At 51.3% G+C, this 20,418-nt stretch overlaps 1 protein-coding gene across 1 annotated transcript in view; it reads right to left on the bottom strand.

Annotated features, from left to right (window-relative positions):
- Positions 1-300: 300 nt before the first annotated feature.
- Positions 301-20,418, bottom strand: part of ANKRD33B (ankyrin repeat domain 33B) — a 71,116-nt gene continuing 50,998 nt past the window's right edge. The window contains exons 2-4 of the mRNA XM_007524312.3: positions 15,968-16,097; positions 10,788-10,928; positions 301-8,328 (exon numbers count right to left, since the gene is read on the bottom strand). Coding sequence (XP_007524374.1) covers positions 7,514-8,328; positions 10,788-10,928; positions 15,968-16,097 — 1,086 coding nt within the window. The 3' untranslated portion in view covers positions 301-7,513. The remainder of the gene's footprint in view (positions 8,329-10,787; positions 10,929-15,967; positions 16,098-20,418) is intronic.

Raw genomic sequence — 20,418 nt, 5'->3', positions numbered from 1 at the left:
GATCTGACTCAAGACTCACCAGCCAGGTGAAAAGAGCTCACTCAGCAGAGACCATGCCTTACCTTGCAGATATTCCAGGGTCAAACCCGAGCACCACACAGCAACACCATAACACCTGGGAAGCTCTCTCTCTCTCTGTGTTTCTCTTTCTCTATCTCTCTCTGAAATAAAAGGGAAAAAATGCCAGTCCTGGGGCAGTGGAACTGCCAGTAGCAAGGCCCCAGAACTGGCAACAAAAAGAATATATATCATTACATCATTTTCTGATTTTTGCACATAGGTTTACTCAAACACCCACTGTTATACTTTAAGAGTGTTTATTTCACAAATAATTTTTAGTTCTTTCACCACAATTTCCCCATATTTTTTTACATGATCACATCTTTTATACTTTCTGAACATTATATACATACATTGTTAAAAGTTAAAAAGGGAAAAAGTACATTCTTTCTGCTGGATAAATGCATCACATTTAGCTTAGGAGATCATTGACCTTTGGGCCTTTAAGAGTTGAAGGTGCTGGCAGGGTTACATTTCTTTGTAATTCCCCAAATAGCCCTGAGATCTAAAACAGGAAAATACCTTTTAGAAACTGTAACAAACTCACCTCCCCCAAAGAAAACATAAAAAGTGGACACAGTGGCACCCGCAATCAACACCTTTGAAATCTCCTAAAACCTTTGAGCTTTCAGAAGTGACAATGGATATTGCTTTACAGTCAGAAAAATAGCTTTTTATTAAAATGACACTATGTCTTGAACTTCCACAGGCCATGCTTCAGTCTGCTTCGTAAGATGATCATAAGTTCCCCATTGCCAGCACACACGCCCAAACACCTTCTTCTTTTTCTAAATATTTATTTATTCCCTTTTGTTGCCCTTGTTGTAGTTATTATTGTTGTTGTTATTGATGTTGTCGTTGTTGGATAGGACAGAGAGAAACGGAGAGAGGAGGGGGAGACAGAGGGGGAGAGACAGACACCTGCAGACCTGCTTCACCGACCGTGAAGCGACTCCCCTGCAGGTGGGGAGCCGGGGGCTCGAACCTGGATCCTTATGCCAGTCCTTGCGCAGAGCCCACTGCGCTACCGCCCGACTCCCCCAGACACCTTCTGAACGCAGGTGTGGATGACGGGAAACTCAACAGGGTTTGTCTTCTCTGCTTGCCTGAATGGTTGTGTTACCCAAATTCCTGAAGCTTCTTCCCCAAAGGCTCATAGGGTGTCTGGTAACATTTCTGGGCTTGGAACATCCTTTTGTGACTAATTCTACTAGCAATGCGGTTGCGAACCAGCTTCCAGGATGTTCTGCTCAAAACCGGATATTAAAGTTATTAAAGTGTGTCCATGTGACCTTCCAAAGTGTGACAGAAAGCCGGCACCCGCAGCTGGACCTGGACTCACAGCGTCATTTGGATCTCACTGGAGCATTTCTTGGAAAGCAGTGTGGGGGGCATTACGGTAAAACGGTTTCTCTCGAGAACCGTAGGGTGTGAACTTTGGCTCCAGAGAGCCTCTGAGACACTTGGGCAGATTTGAGGGACACCCCAGAGCTTCCTCAGAATCCAGCGTGGAAGCTGCCGCTAGCATGGGCATCAAGCTTCAGAGAACTAAATGCCCACCTCTCTTCTGCCCCATGACCAAGGTGAATGCCCTCTGGGAGCCCCCTCAGGAGAAGGGACCCCTTTCTGCTCCACGGCTCCACTTAAAGGTTGACAGAACGTGCCAGGATGGCTCAGACCCTACTCTTGAGGGGCTCCCAGGTGAGCTGCCACCTCTCAGCACTGAATGAGTCAGCTGACACTGGGCAGGGGGCACCGAGGGTCCCTCCTGAACACACCCCATCCAAACCACCACACACATTTCCTGGGAGCCACTGGGAGGACACGGCCACACTCTGCAACAGGCGTGAGCATGCGCAGACCTGGTGATACAATGTCACAGGGTGACAGGACATGGCAGGGCTGTGCCTCTCACAGAAGCTGAGCCTGCACACTGATGTTCACGCAGTCACTCACAATTGAGTCGAGCCAAACTAGTGGTGGTGGGATCCTTTTCTCTCTCCTTCCTTCCTTCCTTTCTTTGTTATCCTTTTATCTTTCATTCTTTCTCTTTCCCTCTCTTCCTTTCTTTCTCTCCTACTTTTCTCTGTTTCTTTTGGAAAATCACCTCCAGAGGAAATCTATTTTTTATTTATTTTTATTTTTTTATTATCTTGATTTATTGGATAGCAGCCGGAAATTGAATGGAAAGGGGTGATAGAGAGGGAGAGAGACAGAGAGACACACCTGCAACTCCACTTCACCACTCACAAAGCTTTCCTCCTGTGGGTGGGAACCAGGGGCTTGAACCTGGGTCCTCAGAGGAAATTTAACATGCTAGTTGTGGAGAGATTTGTAGCCTGTGGTGCAGGAACAAGGAATGACCGCTCAAAACTCAGCAAGATCTTGAGAAGCCTGCGGTGACTGGCCACTGACTTCATGGCCTAAAGGACTATGCAGGGTGCAGTCCCTATATTGGGCTTTCTTGATTTTTATTGGCTCATTTCAAGATGATGCGTTTACATCAGCAGGACAGTTTGATAAGGGGGCTTATGGATAGTGAAGCCTGCATAGACTAGTAAGGGGAGACGAGCCAGAGGTCTCCACTAATATTCCAGGTCTTTTTTTTTTTAATAATTTATTTATTTATTCATGAGAAAGATAGGAGGAGAGAAAGAACCAGCCATCACTCTGGTACATGTGCTGCCGGGGATCGAACTCAGAACCTCATGCTTGAGAGTTTAGTGCCTTAGCCACTGCGCCACCTCCTGGACCACTCCAGGTCTTTTCTAAGCAGCATTCTTAAGGGGATTTTAGCAGATTCTACGGCTGCAATGACCAGAAAATGATCCCCACCCCTCCCCATTCAAAACAGGCACCAATCAGCTGTGGCCAGCTTTGGTTTCATTGACACCTGCCTGTGTTGGAGGAGTTCCAGATCTTTACTGGCCATGCAGAGTAAGGAAGCCATGACAAGCCTGTGACAAGCACAAAACCTGGTACGCTGGGATATCTAGTCTGGACATTATCCCACAGCTAGTGGAGAAATAGGTGGAGTCAAGGGCAGGGGGGAAGAGGAGCTGACCCAAGCGTCAAACCAGCTCCGTGCAAAGAATTCTAGATGCACCCAATGGAGGGTCTAATAGGACCCGCTCTCCTTAGACTGCTTTGGTATCAGGCCTGCTGATACCGAGGGAAGGGAGGCTGCCGGCAGAGAAGTGTGGGTCTGAACACATGCTGAAGGGGGTCTGATGAGTACTCCTGTGCTCAGACCATACAAACCCCCAAGTGGGAACGGGTTTGGGTTTCAGAACCAGGATGAGGTCGTGCAGGGGGATTCCCCCAAACACCAGAGAAATGAAGAAATGCTAGAACTTTGTCACCTGACAGACTGAAATGGGACACCCATAGGACAAAGCTCAGCCCTCCAGAAAGAAACTGCTCTGCTGAGATGGACAGGAGGGACAGGGTGTCAGGGTAAACCTGGGGACGGCTGACACCTGACACAGGTGGGCTGGAACTCTTTTCATGGGGACGCAGCACTTCTACCTGAAGCTACCAGAGATACATCACACCCACATCTTGGTCCTGCCTCCATCCACCTGTCTCTCGCGGTGCATCTCTTCCTGAGGACTGGGTGTCTGGAATTCCGTTTCCGAGGTAACAGTCACTCCTCCTCTGCCGGGAGAGACTTCTCAGGGTGCGGTCACCCACTGGCACCCAGGATAAGTGAGCAGAGCATCTGGGAAGTATTCAGGTCCCACTGTTCGAGTGATGTCATCATCTCTCCAGTCCTTCTGCACAGAGACCCGTCTGCCCAAAGCTGAGATGTCAAAGGGACACAGCTTCACCTTCTCACATTCCCAAGGTGCTGCAGGGGGAGGCTTCAACAAGGTCACAAATGGTCTAGTTTGCACTTCTCTAGCCTCTCAAAGCTTTACAGTGTCCGATCATCAAGCACCCAGGTCCTGGCAGATTGTGCCTCTTTCCTTCCCAGCCCGGAAATGCTCCAGACACATCTGCAGAAAGCAATGCTGTGCCGTGCCACGGTCCCACTTCACTGCCCAGTGTCACACCCACAGTGACCAGTTCTGGCGGCAAGAGCAATGGAAGACACACCCTCCTGGGTCTGGACAGTCATCACCAGCACTTCTGTGGAAGCTGAGTTTTCACTTACCCAGGGGTTCACAGACACAAAATGCAATGTACAGGACCTTGTGTCTACCCCAGAGCCAGCTCAGCCTCAAGTCCTCTCGGGTTCTTCAAAAACAGCAGCTAGCACAGGGTCTGGACAAGTGACCCATGACCACGACCCACTCAAATACTACAAGGTATTAAAATAAAACCAACCCGCCCCCACCCCAACTATGTTTATACAGAAATCCCTGAGAAGGTACCTGTTGAGTTGAACGTCACTATTTATAATGGCTGGTCTGCAGACCTCCCTGGCCGTCTCCCTCTCAAGAGCTGTGCAGAAGCTGGAGAGTCTGTCCTCCACCCACTCGGGACGGTCAGGAGGGCACAACATGCTAATTCCAGAGAGACAAATTGTCACTTTGAATGGTCTTGCTTTCCTGTCCATCCCTGACCTTGGATTCATGGTGGAGGGGGAGAAAGGGGAGGCCTCAGTCTCCCAAATTGGGAGAAGAAAACAGGCCAGGGAAGAAAAGGCAAGCGAGATGGGTGGGGGGAGATGGCATAATGGTTCTGCAGAACTATCCTGCTTGAGGCTCCAGAGGCCCAAGTTCAGTCCCCCACACCGCTATAAGCCAGAGTGGAGCAGTGCTCTGATAGAAAGGATGAAGAGGAGGAGGAGGAAGAGCAAGAGGAGGAGGAGGAAAGAGAAAAAGATAGTAAGAAAAAAGAGAAAAGAAAGAAAGGGGAAAGGCAGGTAAAGAAAAGAAGAAGTGAGAGCACAGCAAGGGATTGTCAATGGGAAAGCTTGGGGCAGACGTGGAGAGACGGGACTGTCTGTCGGTCCCATCGGCTGGCAGAACATGGCTTCTCCATGGGAAGATGCAGCTATCCAGAGTGATGAAAGCACTAAAACACAGAAACCTTTCTGCAGAGATGCTGGGCAGACTTTGGGGAGACTAGGTCCCCACTGCTGAACAGCATACATAAAGAAAGGGGGGGAAGAAAGGAAAAAAGGAGAAAGAGAGAGAAGAGGTGAAGGAGTCAGGAGACAGCTTACCCAGTTGGACACACATCTGGCTGTGCACAGTTTGAACTCCAGCATATCTCTCTCTCTCTCTCTCTCTCTCTCTCTCTCTCTCTGTGTGTGTGTCTGTCTAGAATAAAAAAGAATGAAAAAGTCATCACGGGAGCAATGGAGCTATGCATGCATAAGGTCCAAGCACTGCAGAAGGATCGTAATAAAATAAATAAAATGTGTCCTGAAAGCTGAGGCAGAAATCATGAAGATGCTGAAAATCGGACCAGCTACCTATCACCCCGACCCTAGTTCTTGAGGAGCTCCTGTTTCCCTTCATTGCCTCCACCCTCTCCCCTCACTTTTGGGGTGTCACTAGCCAGAGAAGCACAAGCAAGGGGACTCATTCAGAGACCCCAGCCTGGAGGGAGACTCCTCTCCCCAACACCTCTCTCTCCACATCTGTCCAGGAGCCTGTTTGCTCCAAGTTCCGGCCATTCCAGGGACAAGGAGGAGGCAAGGACTTAAGCCTGAACACAGAGCAAACTGAGACACTTGGCAGCACCGTGCCCTTTTGAGGAATGTCTCCACCCGCTGATGCCCCTCCAAAGCTTTCAGGAGTGCTCGGGGCAGCCGGGCAGCCGGTATCGGGAACCACAGGTTGGCGACTCTGGGCCCACGGAGACTGGAAGTGAGCGTGGAGCTCAGGGTGAGGGTGGAGATGACATGGATTCGTCCACGTGGCAGGGAGAGGCCACATGGTGGGGTACACAGGAAAGACCACATCCTAAGATGACTAAGGCTGGCCACAGCTCCCAGCTCACCCCAAGGGTCAGGTCAGATGGTTGCTGTACTAGAAAAGCAAAGTCCTTAAGGGTCCCAAGAAGAAGGGACTGGGGAGAAGCAGGCTCCCCCCACCCCATCCCCACCAAAGGACAGTCAGGGGACCTGGTCTGTGAAATGGCCCATGGCTCCCAAGCACGACGATCTCTCAATAAAGTGCCGTCGGTAAGTAGTGTTGTGCGGAGCAGTGCTCGGAGGCCCAGACGGCCAGAGGTTCTTCACACGCTCTCAGTGTTTGGCGGCTCATATCAGGAATAGCCAGGACACCCCCAGTGGCAAATCCCAGCCCTGGGGAACCCTGCAGAGTGGGCACCAGGGTCAATGGACAGGACACCAGGGACAGCAGCCATGAAAGGAGAGTGTGTCCTCCCCCTGGGGCATCTCTGGGAGGAAAGGAGGAGAGAGCCACCCACCCACCCACTCTGCCTCCTCCTGTCCAGTCCTCAAGACAGTCCCCGCTGCCCTAGCAATCCCCCTTCCATCCATCTGAGGAGCCTGCGTGAATTACTCCACGTTCCTGCGTCAAGTCTCCTGTTCCTGCTGCATCCTCAGCCTGGAGGCCATCGGGGCTCAGCACCTCCAAGAGCAGACGCAACTTCCTCTCGCCTCCCTCATAAGACCTCCTCAGAGTTTTGCTTGGGTTTATGGGATGGCACTCTTTTGTGTCTGACCATTTTGGAGACTGTGCTAAAGACTGTGAATCTCGCCTGTCCTGGCTGGCAGTGGGCTGAGTCCCAGTGGAAGCTGTGATGTGTCCAGTTTCATACCTGCAAACCAATCTTTGTTTCACCGTTTTGACTGTGCGTGTGCGGATCAGAGAGCTGGAAAAAATAAGGGAGAAAGAGACCGACCCTTTTCACTCTCGCTGGATCCCTCTGCAGTGAGCCAATGCCTCCATCCAGTGGAATAACTAATAATCCAGTTAGTTAGAACACATGGGGCTCCTCCAGGAGAAAGGGGCAGCAAACCCATTAGGAGGAGAATTCTGTGCCCTAGAGAGCACAGGACATTATTGCTGGAAACCTTTGCCTTCCGTAGAAGGGCTTTGGACGCCTTATTAAGAATAAGCCTTTGTCTTCAACACCCAGAGCCCCAGTCCCCCACCCCCTTGGGGCAGAGACTCGCAAATCCAGAAGGGAAGGTGAAAAGCACAGCATGATACAGAAGACACCTTTTGAGACACGGGTCTGAGAAATCACAGAGGTTCCAAAGGCAGCCGCCCATTGGGTTGACCAGTTGGTGGGGGCCAAGGGGGATGGGTTTGAGGCAGATGGACTTGTGCCCGGGCCTAGTTGGTTCTGGGGTGCAGCCTGGACAAGGGGGAGCCTTTCCAGATCCCCACCACCACCAGAAGCTGTGCATCTGGAAGGAGGCAGCAGGAGAGGGGAGAAGCTTTCCTCCCGGCTCACCACCAGGCCCCCCGGCTGCCAGGGACTCTGTGTGCAGGGTGCCAGGCCTGGGCACAGACACGTGCCCCTCTCACGTCCTTTTCTTCCAACGGGGGGTGCGTTTCTCCTGCGCCTCGGCCGCCAGCTGCTGCTTCTGAGCCTCCTCGGCCCTACGTTTCTCCTCCTTCACCTCCTTGTACCTCCACTTGGGGAGTTGCAGGTGGGTGTTGTCTTTGGTGGCAGCCTTGCCGGGGGCACGCTCGGGCTGGAAGGTGGGCGCTGGGGCCTTGCTCACGCGCACCCTGGGGACCACCAGCCCCGGTCGCACGCTGCTTCTCCTCAGCAGAGGCAGCAGGCTGGCCCTCCGGTGGGGGGGCCTGGACAGCAGCTGGGAGGGTGGCAGGCTGGCTCTCGGAGTCCCCTGCAAGGTCCTCAGTGGCTCCCCCGTGCTTGCCCCCTGCCCATCCTGCCCAGGCCCAGGCCCGGGGGTCTCTCTGTTGTCTAGCATCTCGGGCACCGCCAGGCGCCTCTTCCCCACACAGGGGGGACTCTGGGGGCACACAGTCTGGCAGGCGATGGCCACAGCGGGGCTGCGGAGGCCGGTGGTCATCCTGACCATGTGGTCCAGGGCGCCCCCGTCTTGTGGGCCAGGGCAGGGGGAGCGCGGGGTCAGGGTGGAGCGCAGGTAGTCACCGAGCCTCTGCAGGCAGTTCTTGGAGGCGGCGGGCTTGGTGGCCAGCTCCCGGGCCTGGGGCAGCTCCGGCCGGTAATGGGCCCTGAACTGCTCGGCGCACGGCCGCTCCAGCAGCCTCTGGATGAGCTGCACAGCCTCCCCGCGCCCCGTGAAGGCCGCCCACTCCGGAGAGGACAGCCCACGGCGGGGGTCTCGGGCATGGATGTCGGCCCCTGGAAGACAAGATGAGAGACTGGTGAGCGGGAACTCAACCCCGAGTCAGTTTTGCCAAGGGCTCAGCCATGCAGACTGGCTTCCCTCAGTGGGCCATCTGCTGCCAAGCTGAGGACTGTGCAGTGTGCGTTTGTGTTTGTCTGTTTGTAGCCACCAGGGTTACTGCTGGGGCCCGATGCCTGTAGGATGACTCCCCCACCCCTGGCAGCCACTTTCTCCTTTTTATTTTCTCACTCTTTTATTTGATAGGACAGAGAGAAATTGAGAGGTAAGGGTATTCATAAAGAGACACCTGCAGTCCTGTTTCACCATTCGTGAAGCTCCCCCCTCCCACAGGTGGGAACTGGGGGCTCAAACCCGGTTCCCTGAGCACTGTGGTGTTTGCTCGACTGGTGCAGCACTGCCCAGGTCCTCAAGACACCGAGGTCTAAGCAATGTCACCATGATGGGTCTTACAAGGGGGCAAAGTCCTGCAGCGACCCCCACCCAAATATGTCTGTCAAAGGTCAGTTTCCTGGAAGGGACTCTGAAGGCCATCTCTGAAATATGTCTACATGGCAATATTGAGAGAGAGAGAGAGAGAGACTCACAGGGGAGACACAACCTGTGGAGAAACGCAGGACTGGACCCTGCTTGCTTCTGTTTTCTGGAAACCTCATTAACTGACTTTCCCTCCCACCCCGCCCCACTGAAGCAGCCTTAGCATGAGCTGAGCTATTGGAAGACAGTGAAGAGCGTCTGAGACAGTTTAAGACACCATGAGAATCCACTCACGTCTTGTTGGGTCTCTACCGCATGTGTAGGAGGCCACATGTGGTGTTAATGGGCTTCTTCATATTTTCACTCTTATCAGTCTGAGGAAGTGTCCAGCGGGGACATGAGGAAGCCGCGGGGTTGTGGGGTGGCTTCATTTGTACCAAGACAGACTAAACCAGGGTTCTTCAGCCTCAGCACTACATATATATTAACTTAATTATTTATTCACTGGATGGAGACCATCAGAAATTGTTAGGGAAAGGGGAGATAGAGAGGGAGAAAGACACCCGCAGCCCTGCTTCACCAATTGTGAAGCTTTCTCCTCTGCAGATGGGGACTAGGAGCTTGAACCCAGGTCCTTGGGCATGGTGACACATCCTGGTCCCTGACACTATTATCTAAAGCCGAATGATGGTGGGGTGTCTGTCCTGTACGCTCCAGGGCATTTCTGTCCACTAGATGTCAGGAGAGATCCACTAACTTAACGACCAGCATGTCCCCAGATGCTGCAATTGTCCTCTGGGGGCAGAGAAGGGCTGATGGGTCCCCATTGTCCTGGCCTCTCTGCATCCCACCAATGCCCCCCCCCACCACACACACACACACACACACACATCAGTGAGCTGGGGGAGGGAGAGGAGGGCAGGGAGCACTGAGTCGGTAGGAAGCCCTACCGGGTCTGTGAGGTCAGTACTTGCAGGGACTGAGCTGCAGTACCAGCCGAGAAGTTCCCCAGCCCTGCTTGGGCTTTGGAAAGTATCACAAGACGACCATCCGTCGGTCAGCTCTTCCTCCACTGAGTGGAAATGTCCTCAACCCAGGGGAAATCCTCAGGGAGCTGGGCGGGGGCACAGGTCCCAGGTTCGGTTCTCGGCACCAGCAGTAGCCAGAGCTGAGTGGTGCTCTGGTTCAATAAATACACGCAAAGAGGAAAGGAAAACGGGCCCAGAGTCAGCACGTCTGAGTAAGAAGCAAACAGCCCAGAGCCTGCTGCTGGGGGAGGGGAGTTAGGCAGGTCCAGGAGTCGGACAAGTTCACGGGCAAGTCCTGGGGTGTGTGTGTGTGTGTGTGTGTGTGTGTCACACAAGGTGAAGCCGCCACCACGGTGTGTGGGGGGGAGCAAACCAAGGACAGCAGAGTGCTATGTGCACTTAACTGGGTGCACCACCCCCATAGATTTCTGTCTCTAGCCAATAAATGAAGAAAATATATATATTTTTGCCTCCAGGGTTATTGCTGGGGCTTGGTGCCTGCACTACGAATCCACTGCTCCTGGAAGCCATTTTTCCCCATTTTGTTACCCTTGTTGATGTAGTTATTCTTGTTGTTGATGTCATCGTTGTCAGATAGGACAGAGAGAAATGGAGAGAGGAGGGGAAGACAGAGAGGGGGAAAGAAAGACAGACACCTGCAGACCTGCTTCACCTCCTGTGAAGCAGCCCCCATGCTAGTGGGGAGCCAGGGGCTGGAACCGGAATCCTTATGCAGGTCCTTGCACTTCGCACCATGTGCACTTAACCCGCTGTGCTACCACCAGACCCCCAAGAAAATAGTTTTTAATCAAATAAATCATTCTTGAAAAGCAAAGCAGAAAGTTGAACCCCGGGAGTGGAGAGGCTGTGACCCCAGGGACAGAACCAACCCTGCCCCCCCCATGTCCTCTCACACAGCCCCGGGGGCTGAGGGGGGACAGGGTGCCCACCTGCCAGCATCAGGGCGCGGATGCACTCAGTGCGGCCCTGCATGGCAGCCTTCATGAGGGCCGTGAAGCCCAGCACGTTCCTCCGCTCCAAGTCCAGGCCCGGGAAGTAGTTCAGCAAGTAGTTGGTGATGGTGGTGTGGCCTGCGGAGGGAAGGGCACACGGGGGTGACTGTGGTGTGGAGAGAGGGAGAAAAGGAGAGAGAGAGAGAGGAAGAGAGGGAGAGAGGATGCAGGAGGGAGAAGAGGAAGAGGATGGAGGAAGAGAGGAGAAGAGAGGAGGGAGATAGAGGACAAATAGAAAGAAAGAAAGAAAGAAAGAGAGAGAGAGAAAGAGAAAAAAGAGAAGGAGGATGGAGGAGGAGAGGAGAGAAGGGAGATAGGAGAGCAGGACAAACAGGAGGAAGAGGGGGAGAAAAAGCGAAGGAGGCAGAGGAGGAAGAAAGAGAAGAGAGAGGAGAAAAGATGAGGAAGGGGAAGAAGAGGCAGAAAGAGAGACAGGAGAGGAAAGAAGAGGATGTTGGTGAGGGAAGAAGAGAAAAAGGGGAGGAGAAAGATAAGAAAGAGTATGTGAAGGGTTGGATAATTGCACCTGGTTGAGCACATATGTTACCGTGCTCAAGGTCACGGGTTCAAGCCCCCATCTGCACCTGCAGAGCAGTGAAGCAGGGCTCTAGGGGTCTCTCTTTCTCTTGTTGCCCTTTTTTTAAAAATTGTTGTCATCATTGTTGGATAGGTCAGAGAGAAATGGAGAGAGTAGAGGAAGACAGAGAGGGGGTGAGAAGCGACTCCCCTGCAGGTGGGGAGCCCGGCCTTGAACCTGGATCCTTACGCCAGTCCTTGCGCTTTGCACCATGTGCACTTAACGTGCTGCGCTACCGCCTGACTCCCTTCTTTCTCCCTTTCTATCTTCCCTTTCCTCTCAATTTCTGTCTTGCTTTTCCTTCCTTCTCTCCTCCCTCTCTTCCCTTCCTCCTCTCCCATCCTCCCCACCTGCTTCTTATCTCACAGTTTTCCTTCCCTCTGGTCTGGTGCTGCACTGCTGTGTGTCTCCCTCCCTGCCCTGGAAAGAATTTCTTTATTATTGATGTTATTTAAACCAGAGAACTGGCTTAGGATGGCTAAGGGAGTGAGGGGGATTGAACCCAGGAGTCTGGGGCCTCGGGTGGGAAATTCCTTTGGCACAGCCGCTGTGCTATCTCCCCACCCTGGGCAGAGAATCTGGTTTATGCCTTGATGCCAGGAAGGGAAGCCCGCCTGAAAATGGATGTGGACACGGGTGAGCCGGCACTCGCGGTGCCATTCCAGACTCAGCCGGCAGAGGGCGCTGTGGGCTTGGACGAGCTCGCACCTGCTCAGCCTGCAAGAGAGCTGAGGCCGCTCCTCTGGCCCGGGGTGTGGGGTGCTGGGAGCGGAGCAGAGGGTTCCCGGGGGAGGCCTGGAGGAGGCCTGGAGGTCTGCGCCAGAAGGAGCAGCCCGGGGGGAGCTGTGTGCATGCACAGTGGGGTGGGGTGGGTGGAAAAACTGGCGTTTTCGGGAGCCGCTCTGAGAAGGGCTCGCAGCCCTTGGGAGGCACAGGGGACTCCGCGGCCACCGCCCACTGGCCAAGTCGGACGGCAATGCAGGGTACCTGGTGCCCTGCTCTGAACAGGGCAGACACCCTCCTCTGAAGTGGGGTGCCTCCCCACAAATCCAGTGCATGTGACAGACCCCTACACTGATGGTGGGACACAGGACACCTGCAGTGAGGAGCCTCACTGCCCCACCCTGCCCTCTGCAGCCAGGCTGACTCTGGGGACAGTTCCTCAAGCACAAAAGTTTATTTTATTTTATCTTATTTTAACTTGTTTATATTTCTGTGACACTCAGACCTGAGCAAGTGCAATTGCACTCTCTCCCAAGCCAATTTTTCCATTCTCATCACTGGAGAGACAGAGGCAGAGACAGAAAGAGGCCACAGCGACCAGAACTCACACACAAGGCAGGCACCATACCAGATGAACTGTTTTTCTGGTCCAAAGAATGTTGCTTTCATGTGTGCCAGCATGATGTTTGGGCGGGCTCTCTCTCTCTCTCTCTCTCTCTCTCTCCAGTAAATATTTTTTATATTTATTTATTCCCTTTTGTTGCCCTTGTTGTTTTATTGTTGTAGTTATTATTATTGTTGTTGTCACTGTTGGATAGGACAGAGAGAAATGGAGAAAGGGAGGGGAAGACAGAGAGGGGGAGAGAAAGATAGACACCTGCAGACCTGCTTCACCGCCTGTGAAGCGACTCCCCTGCAGGTGGGGAGCCGGGGTTCAAACCGGGATTCTTATGCCGGTCCTTGTGCTTTGCGCCACCTGCGCTTAACCCGCTGCGCTACAGCCCGACTCCCTCCAGTAAATATTTTTAAAGATAGAAGAGGTCTGGGAGAAAGGCAGAGGTGACCTATAAGACTTGCATGCAAGAGTCCCAGGTTCAATCCCCAGCAAGCACCACCCATAAACAGAGCTGAGTGAGGGACGAGGGAAGTGGGCCAGAGAGTGTTCCTAGCATAGCACAAGTTTCTTGACATGTGCGTAGCCAGGTTCCAGCCCAGACACCATGTGGGGGCGCGCCATGCTGCCAGAAGAAACTGTGCTATTCTCTCCATCTCCCTCTCTCCCTCTCCCTCTCCCTCTCTCCCTCTCTCTCTCTCTCTCTCTCTCTCTCTCTATATATATATATATATATATATATATATATATATCTTTCTCTGAATGAAAAAAAAGTCCTAAAAGGGGGAAATCACACATCTGCAAAAGGAGCGAAGTAAAGTAAGAAGTGGAGCACACGCATCACCACTCACAAGGATCTGGGTTTGAGTCCCTGCTCCCCACCTGCAGGGGGGACGCTTCACAAGCAGAGAAGCAGGTCTGCAGGTGTCTCTCTTTTTCTCTCCCTCCCTATCTTCCCCTCCCCCTCTCAATTTCTCTCAGTCTTATCAAATAAACAAACAAACAAAAAAGAATAAGAAGAAGGGGAAAAATGGCCATCGGGAATGGTGGATTTGTAGTGCTGGTACTGAGCCCTAACACTGGTGGCAAAGGGAAAAAAAGAAAAAAAAAAAAATATATATATATATATGTATTTCGCCTGGCTACCCAGGACTGTCTTAAGAGCTGTGACCCACCAGCTTCACCTAACCTGGGCCAGCAAAGCTCAAGACAAGGCAGTCAATCCACGCTAGTAGAAATGAACCAGCCCCCAGACAATAATTAGGATATACCTGCGTATCATATTTCAGGCTCAGGCAAAAAAAAAAAAAAAAGAAAGAAAGAAAGAAAGAAAGAAAGAAAGAGAAACACTAGTATAGCCACAGGCCCTTTGGAATATAGCTAAAATATGCCTACTAGCTATCTACAAAATGGAGGGGCCCCCATCTGCACTATTCTAGCCCTTAGGTCCATGACTGGTCAACAATTTGTTTGCCTTTGTATGTTAACTCTATTTTCAGCCACCAGGTTCCAGATGCTAGCATGATGCTGACCAGACTTCCCTGGACAGACAACCCCACCAATGTGTCCTGGAGCTCTGCTTCCCCAGAGCCCCACCCCACTAGGGAAAGAGAGAGACCTGTCAACGCCCATGTTCAGCGGGGAAGCAATTCCAGAAGCCAGACCTCCCACCTTCTGCATTCCACAATGACCTTGGGTCCATACTCCCAGAGGGATAAGGAATAGGAAAGCTGTCAGGGCAGGGGATGGGATACAGAGTTCTGGTGGTGGGAATTATGCAAAGTTGTACCCCTCTTATCCTATGGTTTTGTCCAAGTTTCCTTTTTAATAAAAAAATAAACTAAAAAAAAAAATGAGCCAGCCATGCACAGCAGCAAGGGGCTGAGAACTGAGACAGGCTGGAATCTCTAGGCACCCTGAGAACTTCTCTCCAGAGGACACCCCCCCCCAGTTCCTCCAGGAGCCCTACTTCATGTGCTGTGCCCTATTTCTTACAAACTTGCTCTTTTGGGATATTGTATTACAATTTATTAGGTAGAGCCAGAGAGACATCAAGAGGGGAGGGGGAGATAGAGACAGAGAGACACTAGCAGACCTGCTCCACCACTCATGAAGCTTCCCCCCTGCAGGTAGGGGTGGGGGACTTGAACCCGGGCCCTTGTGCACTGTAGCAATTGGATGCAAAACTTCCCAACCTCCCCAAATTTCACCTGTGCCTGACAGTTCTTTCTGTGGCAGGGCTAAGAACTCCAAAGGGTCATGGCAGGCTCCTGTGCCCCCAGAGACAGGCTGCTGGAAAGTTTAATGGGGAGACAGACACAGCAGCACTGAGGTCCCAGAAGGCTAGAAGTGGACTTTGCCTGTGATCCTGAAATTCCTCTCCTGGAGATTTATCCTTAGGAACCCAACACAACCATCCAAAAAGGTCTGTGTGTACCTGTGTTCATAGCAGCACAATTTGTAATAGACAAAACCTGGAAGCAACCCAGGTGTCCAACAATAGATGAATGGCTGAGAAAGCTGTGGTCTAGACACACAATGGAATGCTACTCAGCTGTTAAAAATGGTGACTTCACCTTCTTCACCTCATCTTGGATGGAGCTTGAAGGAATCCTGTGAAGTCAGATCAGCCAGAAAGAGAAGGATGAAGATGGGATGATCTCACTCATGGGCAGAAGTGGAGAAATCAGAACAGAAGGGGAAACACAAAGCAGAACTGGGACTGGGTTTGGTGCATTGCACCAAAGTGAAGGACTCTGGGGGGTGAGGGGGTTTTCAGGTCCTGGTGCCTGCTGGTGGAGGAGGGCCTAGGCTGGGGGTGAGGGGGTGTTTTGCAGAGAACTGAGAAATTTTACACATGGTCCAACAACTGTATTTGCTGTCAACTGACATCCCCCACCCCAATAAAGAATAAAGAACTTTTTTTAATGCAGGAGTCTGAATGCACCCTCCTTGAAGAACAGGGGAGAATCACTGCACCACCCACTCTGTGGCTGCACCTGTTAGCCGTGGGAAGGCCTCCCTGATACATCTCCTGAGGAGTTTCTGGGTTCAGGTAAAACCAGCGCCCATCTGCCCGGACTCCAAGCCCCGCCCTCAAACCCAAGCCCCGCCCCAGGGTGGTGGCATTCTGCCCAAGCCCCGCCCCTGGGTGGAGCCCTCCAGCCCAAGACACGCCCCCAGGGGTGGGGAGGCGGGTCTTACCTGCCTGAGCCGCCGTGATGAGCGCGGTGTTGCCCTCCTTGTCCTGCCAGTTGACGTCCACGTGCGGGCACTCGGCAAATACCACCACCACGTCCACAAAGCCGTGGTAGCAGGCGACAATCAGGCCGGTCTGGAAGGAAGAAGAGACTCGCATCAGAGGGACCAGGGGGAGCCCCGTAGGCCCCAGGGCACCCACCATCCTCCCTAGGGCGTCTAGGGGCTTTGAGGACCCCCACTTTTTATTTTTTAATTTTAATTTTTTTAAGATTTATTTATTGACCAGAGCACTGCTCAGCTCTGGCTGATGGTGGTGCTAAGGATCGAATCTGGGGCCTTGGAGTCTCAGAAATTAAAGTGTTTTTGAAGAACCATGATGCTATCCCCCCAGCTCCATGACCTAAGTTTCTTAAGTCACCTGGGTTCAAGCCCCCTAGTTCCCACCTGCAGGGAGGAAGCTTCATGTGTGGTGGAGCAGGGCTGCAGGTGCCTTTCTCTTCCCCCCCTCTCTCTCTTAAATTAATAAGTAAATGTAAAAAAAAAGAAAAAAATTATTGGGGCTGGTGGTGGTGCACTCTGTAAACCACACATGTTACAACACTTACGGACTCGAATTCAAGCCCCCAGTCTCCACTTGCAGGGGAGAAGCTTCCTGAGTGGTGAAGCAGGGCTGCAGTTGTCCCTGTCTCTCTTTCTGTCTCTCCCTCCCCTCTCAGGTTCTATCTCCATGAACAAAACAAAGAAAAGGATGGTTGCAGGAGAGTGGAATCATTATGCAGGCAGCAAGCCCCAGCAATAACCCCAATGGCTATAATAAAACAACAATAAAAATAAGTCAACTTGAAACTTTTCAAGAATCTAACCTAACTAGTATAGTCATGGGCTTTGGAATATAACTAAAATATGACTACTGACTATCTACAAAATGGAGACCCCCACCCAACTCTTCATATGAAATATTCCAGCCAACAATTTGTTTGGCTTTATATGTTACTCTTTTTCAGCTACCAGGTTCCTGATGCTACCATGATGCCAACCAGACTTCCCTGGGCAGATGACCGCACCAATGTATCCTAGAGCCCTGCTTCCCCAGAGCCCTGCCCCACTAGGAAAAGAGAGAGACAGGCTGGGAGTATGGATCAGCCTGTCAACGCCCATGTCCAGCGGAGAAGCAATTACAGAAGCCAGACCTTCCACCTTCTGCATCCCATAATGACCCTGGTCCATAATCCCAGAGGGATAAAGAATAGGAAAGCTATCAGGGGAGGGGATGGGATACAGCGTTCTGGGGATGGGAACTGTGTGGAGTTGTACCCCTCTTATCCTATGATTTTTGTTAGTGTTTCCTTTTTATAAATAAAATTTTTTTTAAAAGAATGGTACCAAAACTTTAGTAAGGGGGGGGGGGGTTGAAGATAGCTCAGCTGTTAGAACGTATATCTGACTATACATGAGGTTGCGGGTTCAAGCCTGGGAGCACCGTAAATACCATGAATGCTTGGGCAGTGCTATGGCATCTCCCCTCTCCTCCCCCTCCCCCAATCAAAAATTAGTTCAAAGGGAGTCACTTAATAATAAATATATAAATCACACATGCATGAGGCTACAAGTTCATTCCCCAGTGCAACCCTGAAAAATAAAAACAAGTACCGATTATTTCACAAACTAAGGAGAGGGTCTGGACAAACCTCCCCGCAGGTATCCACAGGACTCCAAGCTGGCTTCACCAATGATTACATCACAGGCATCAAAAATGTGAAAGGTCTAGGGAAGACTGTTGACTTCTTAACTCGAACACCAGTGCCACACCGTGACCAGCCACACAGCCTGTGTGACTTAGGAGTGGCTGTGTACTGTCGTTCATTTCCTGTCTTTCTTCAAATAGTCCACCTGATCTCAGACCCAAAGGCTGCATATGACTGATGTTCAAGAGAAAAAAGCAGAGAGCGTGCAGTGAGCCTCACAGAATTCACCTGCGGACAGGGGAGGCTTTCAGCTTCTCCAGCACCAGACATCATGGCCGGTAGCTATCACCCGGCTCACCTGTTGGAATGACTGACTAAAAAAGCCTGTGATTCCATCCAATAGGCACCCAAATCTTACTCTGAACTTCTCAGATATCCTGCCATTCTCTGGCTTGCAAGTCAAGCGCTTGGGATACAACGCAACTGCCTCCTTTGCGGGTAATTCCACAAGATACTCAGATTTCTCACAGAAAGAAGACAAGGATGCAGAGAAGACAGCTCCCTCCCAGGTGTTCTCACACGTGCAGACATGTACATCTGAGTCAGCATCTCCAAGCACCCACAGTTTTCTGTTCCCCACATGTCAGTATCAGAATCCAAGTTAATTCTCCCAGTTATTTAAGGAGTCTTCCTTAAAAAATATAAAAACCTGGGCTTCCCCCCCCCCATTATCTTTATTTATTGTATAGAGACAGCCAGAAACTGAGAGGGAAGAGGGAGAGAGAGACAGAGAGACACCTGCGGACCTGCTTCACTACTTGTGAAACTTTTCCCCTGGAGGCGGGGGCTGGGGGCTTGAACCTGCTAGTGGATTCATAGTGCAGGCACCCAGCCCCAGTGATAACCCTGGTGACAAAAATCAATTAACTAATATGTTTAAGAGAGAGAGAGATTTCCTTAAAGGTAATTTTCCGTGAAATCATTATTTACATCAGTAGACTTTGAGGAAAGCAATTTGCCCTCCCTGAGTGGGTGGTGGGTGGTGGGTGGGGTCAGGCAGCCACCTGAAGACACTGATAAAAGACCCCCTCCCCCAGCTGGAAGGAGCGCTACAGCTGAATGGTGGCTTCTGGTCTTGAGCTGCAAGTCTTCCGTGTTTCCAGCCCACAGAGCCCGGACTTGTCAAAGCTCCAAGTTGCCTGAGCCAAGTCCTTAAAATAAACAGCTCTCTGCCTCCCCATATGTGTGTGTGTGGGGGGGTGCAGATATAGATATACTTGGACACATGGATACACATGGAGCCATATGGCTAGAGGAAAGTTAGACGTATCTCTCTGCAAAATAAGAGTGTACGTACATGCTAGCTAGGAAGAAGATAGACTGACTGGCGGGCAATAGACGGATTGGTGGGCTGGTTGTTTGACAGATGATAACTAGATAGACGTAGATACAGACCAATAGGTAGACACAGACAGATATAGAAGATAGAGCGGATGGATAGATGGGGTGGATGGATGGATGGATGGATGGATAGATGGATGGATGGATGGATGGGATGGGATGGGATGGGATGGGATGGGATGGGATGGGATGGGATGGGATGGGATGGGATGGGATGGGATGGGATGGGATGGATGGACAGAAAGACAAGACAGACAGAGAGACAGGTAGATGATAGGGTGGATGGAAATAGAAGCTAGGGGTGACAACACAGAGACTAGCAAGTACGGAGCGCAGGTGACCCCATGGCAGGTCATAAGCCATCAGGATGCCTCCAGCAGCTGCGCCTCCAACACTCAAAATGGAAAAACCCAAAGAGAAAGACCTCCAAAGCCCAGGGCTCAGAGGAGTTGACACAATAGCCTCGTTTCAAGCCGTGAATCCAGAGCTCGCCATTAGAGCTGACAGAAGCTGTGACAGCTGTCAGGCTGGCAGTCCTCTCACTGTGCGTGGCTCATACTGGTCACCCACATTTAACACAAGAGAGGAGAAGGACCTCTACAACAGTCATATGAGGAGGAGGACATGGAGGTGGGAGTGACGGTCTGTAACTGAAGATGGGGCTTCCGTAAGGCTCTGAGTGTTCAGATGGCAGACTCTGTAAGTTGCATCACCGCGTTACTGAAGGAAGAACAGTTGGGACCAAACCACCAAAGTGTTTTGTTTTTTTTTCTTCAAATCTTCTGTAGTCATCCCACTTTCTTTCCACAGAAAGAGCTTCTTGGTACTTTCTTTTATTAAACCCTCTTATAAACGTATCATGAAAATGGAAGTTTTTCTTTTGTTAGTTACTGACTTCGGTATTATAAAAGTGTCTACAGTGAAAGAAAAGGAGAAAGAAGATACAGACTACAAACAAATGATAGATATAGAAGATATAGAAAACAGATTAAGACAGATATGCAGACAAATAAATAGGTAGGGATAATAGCTAGATATAGAAGATAGACAGACATAGGGGGGAGAGAGAAAGAGTTGATAGACAGAGACACAGAGACAGAAATGCACACTCTTGTTAATTCTATTGCTTGGGAAGCCTGGTTGGATATAAGCTAGTTGGGGTTGCTTGGGAGAGCTCCTCTCACATTTTGCTCTCCATGCTTCTGCACAGCTAGACTTCTTCACATCAAAGCTGTGCTCACAAGAAGCCGAGATGATTTTAATTCCCACCCGAAGGCAAGTACGCAGACACGATGTTTACACTACTAGCACTCTCATTAGGAAAAACAGTTCCATCACAAGCACTGTAAACAGCTAACCAGAGTGTTG

This window comes from Erinaceus europaeus, chromosome 5 (genome assembly GCF_950295315.1).
Source record: "Erinaceus europaeus chromosome 5, mEriEur2.1, whole genome shotgun sequence".
NCBI lineage: Eukaryota > Metazoa > Chordata > Mammalia > Eulipotyphla > Erinaceidae > Erinaceus > Erinaceus europaeus.
This window is presented reverse-complemented; position numbering and strand designations above follow the sequence as displayed.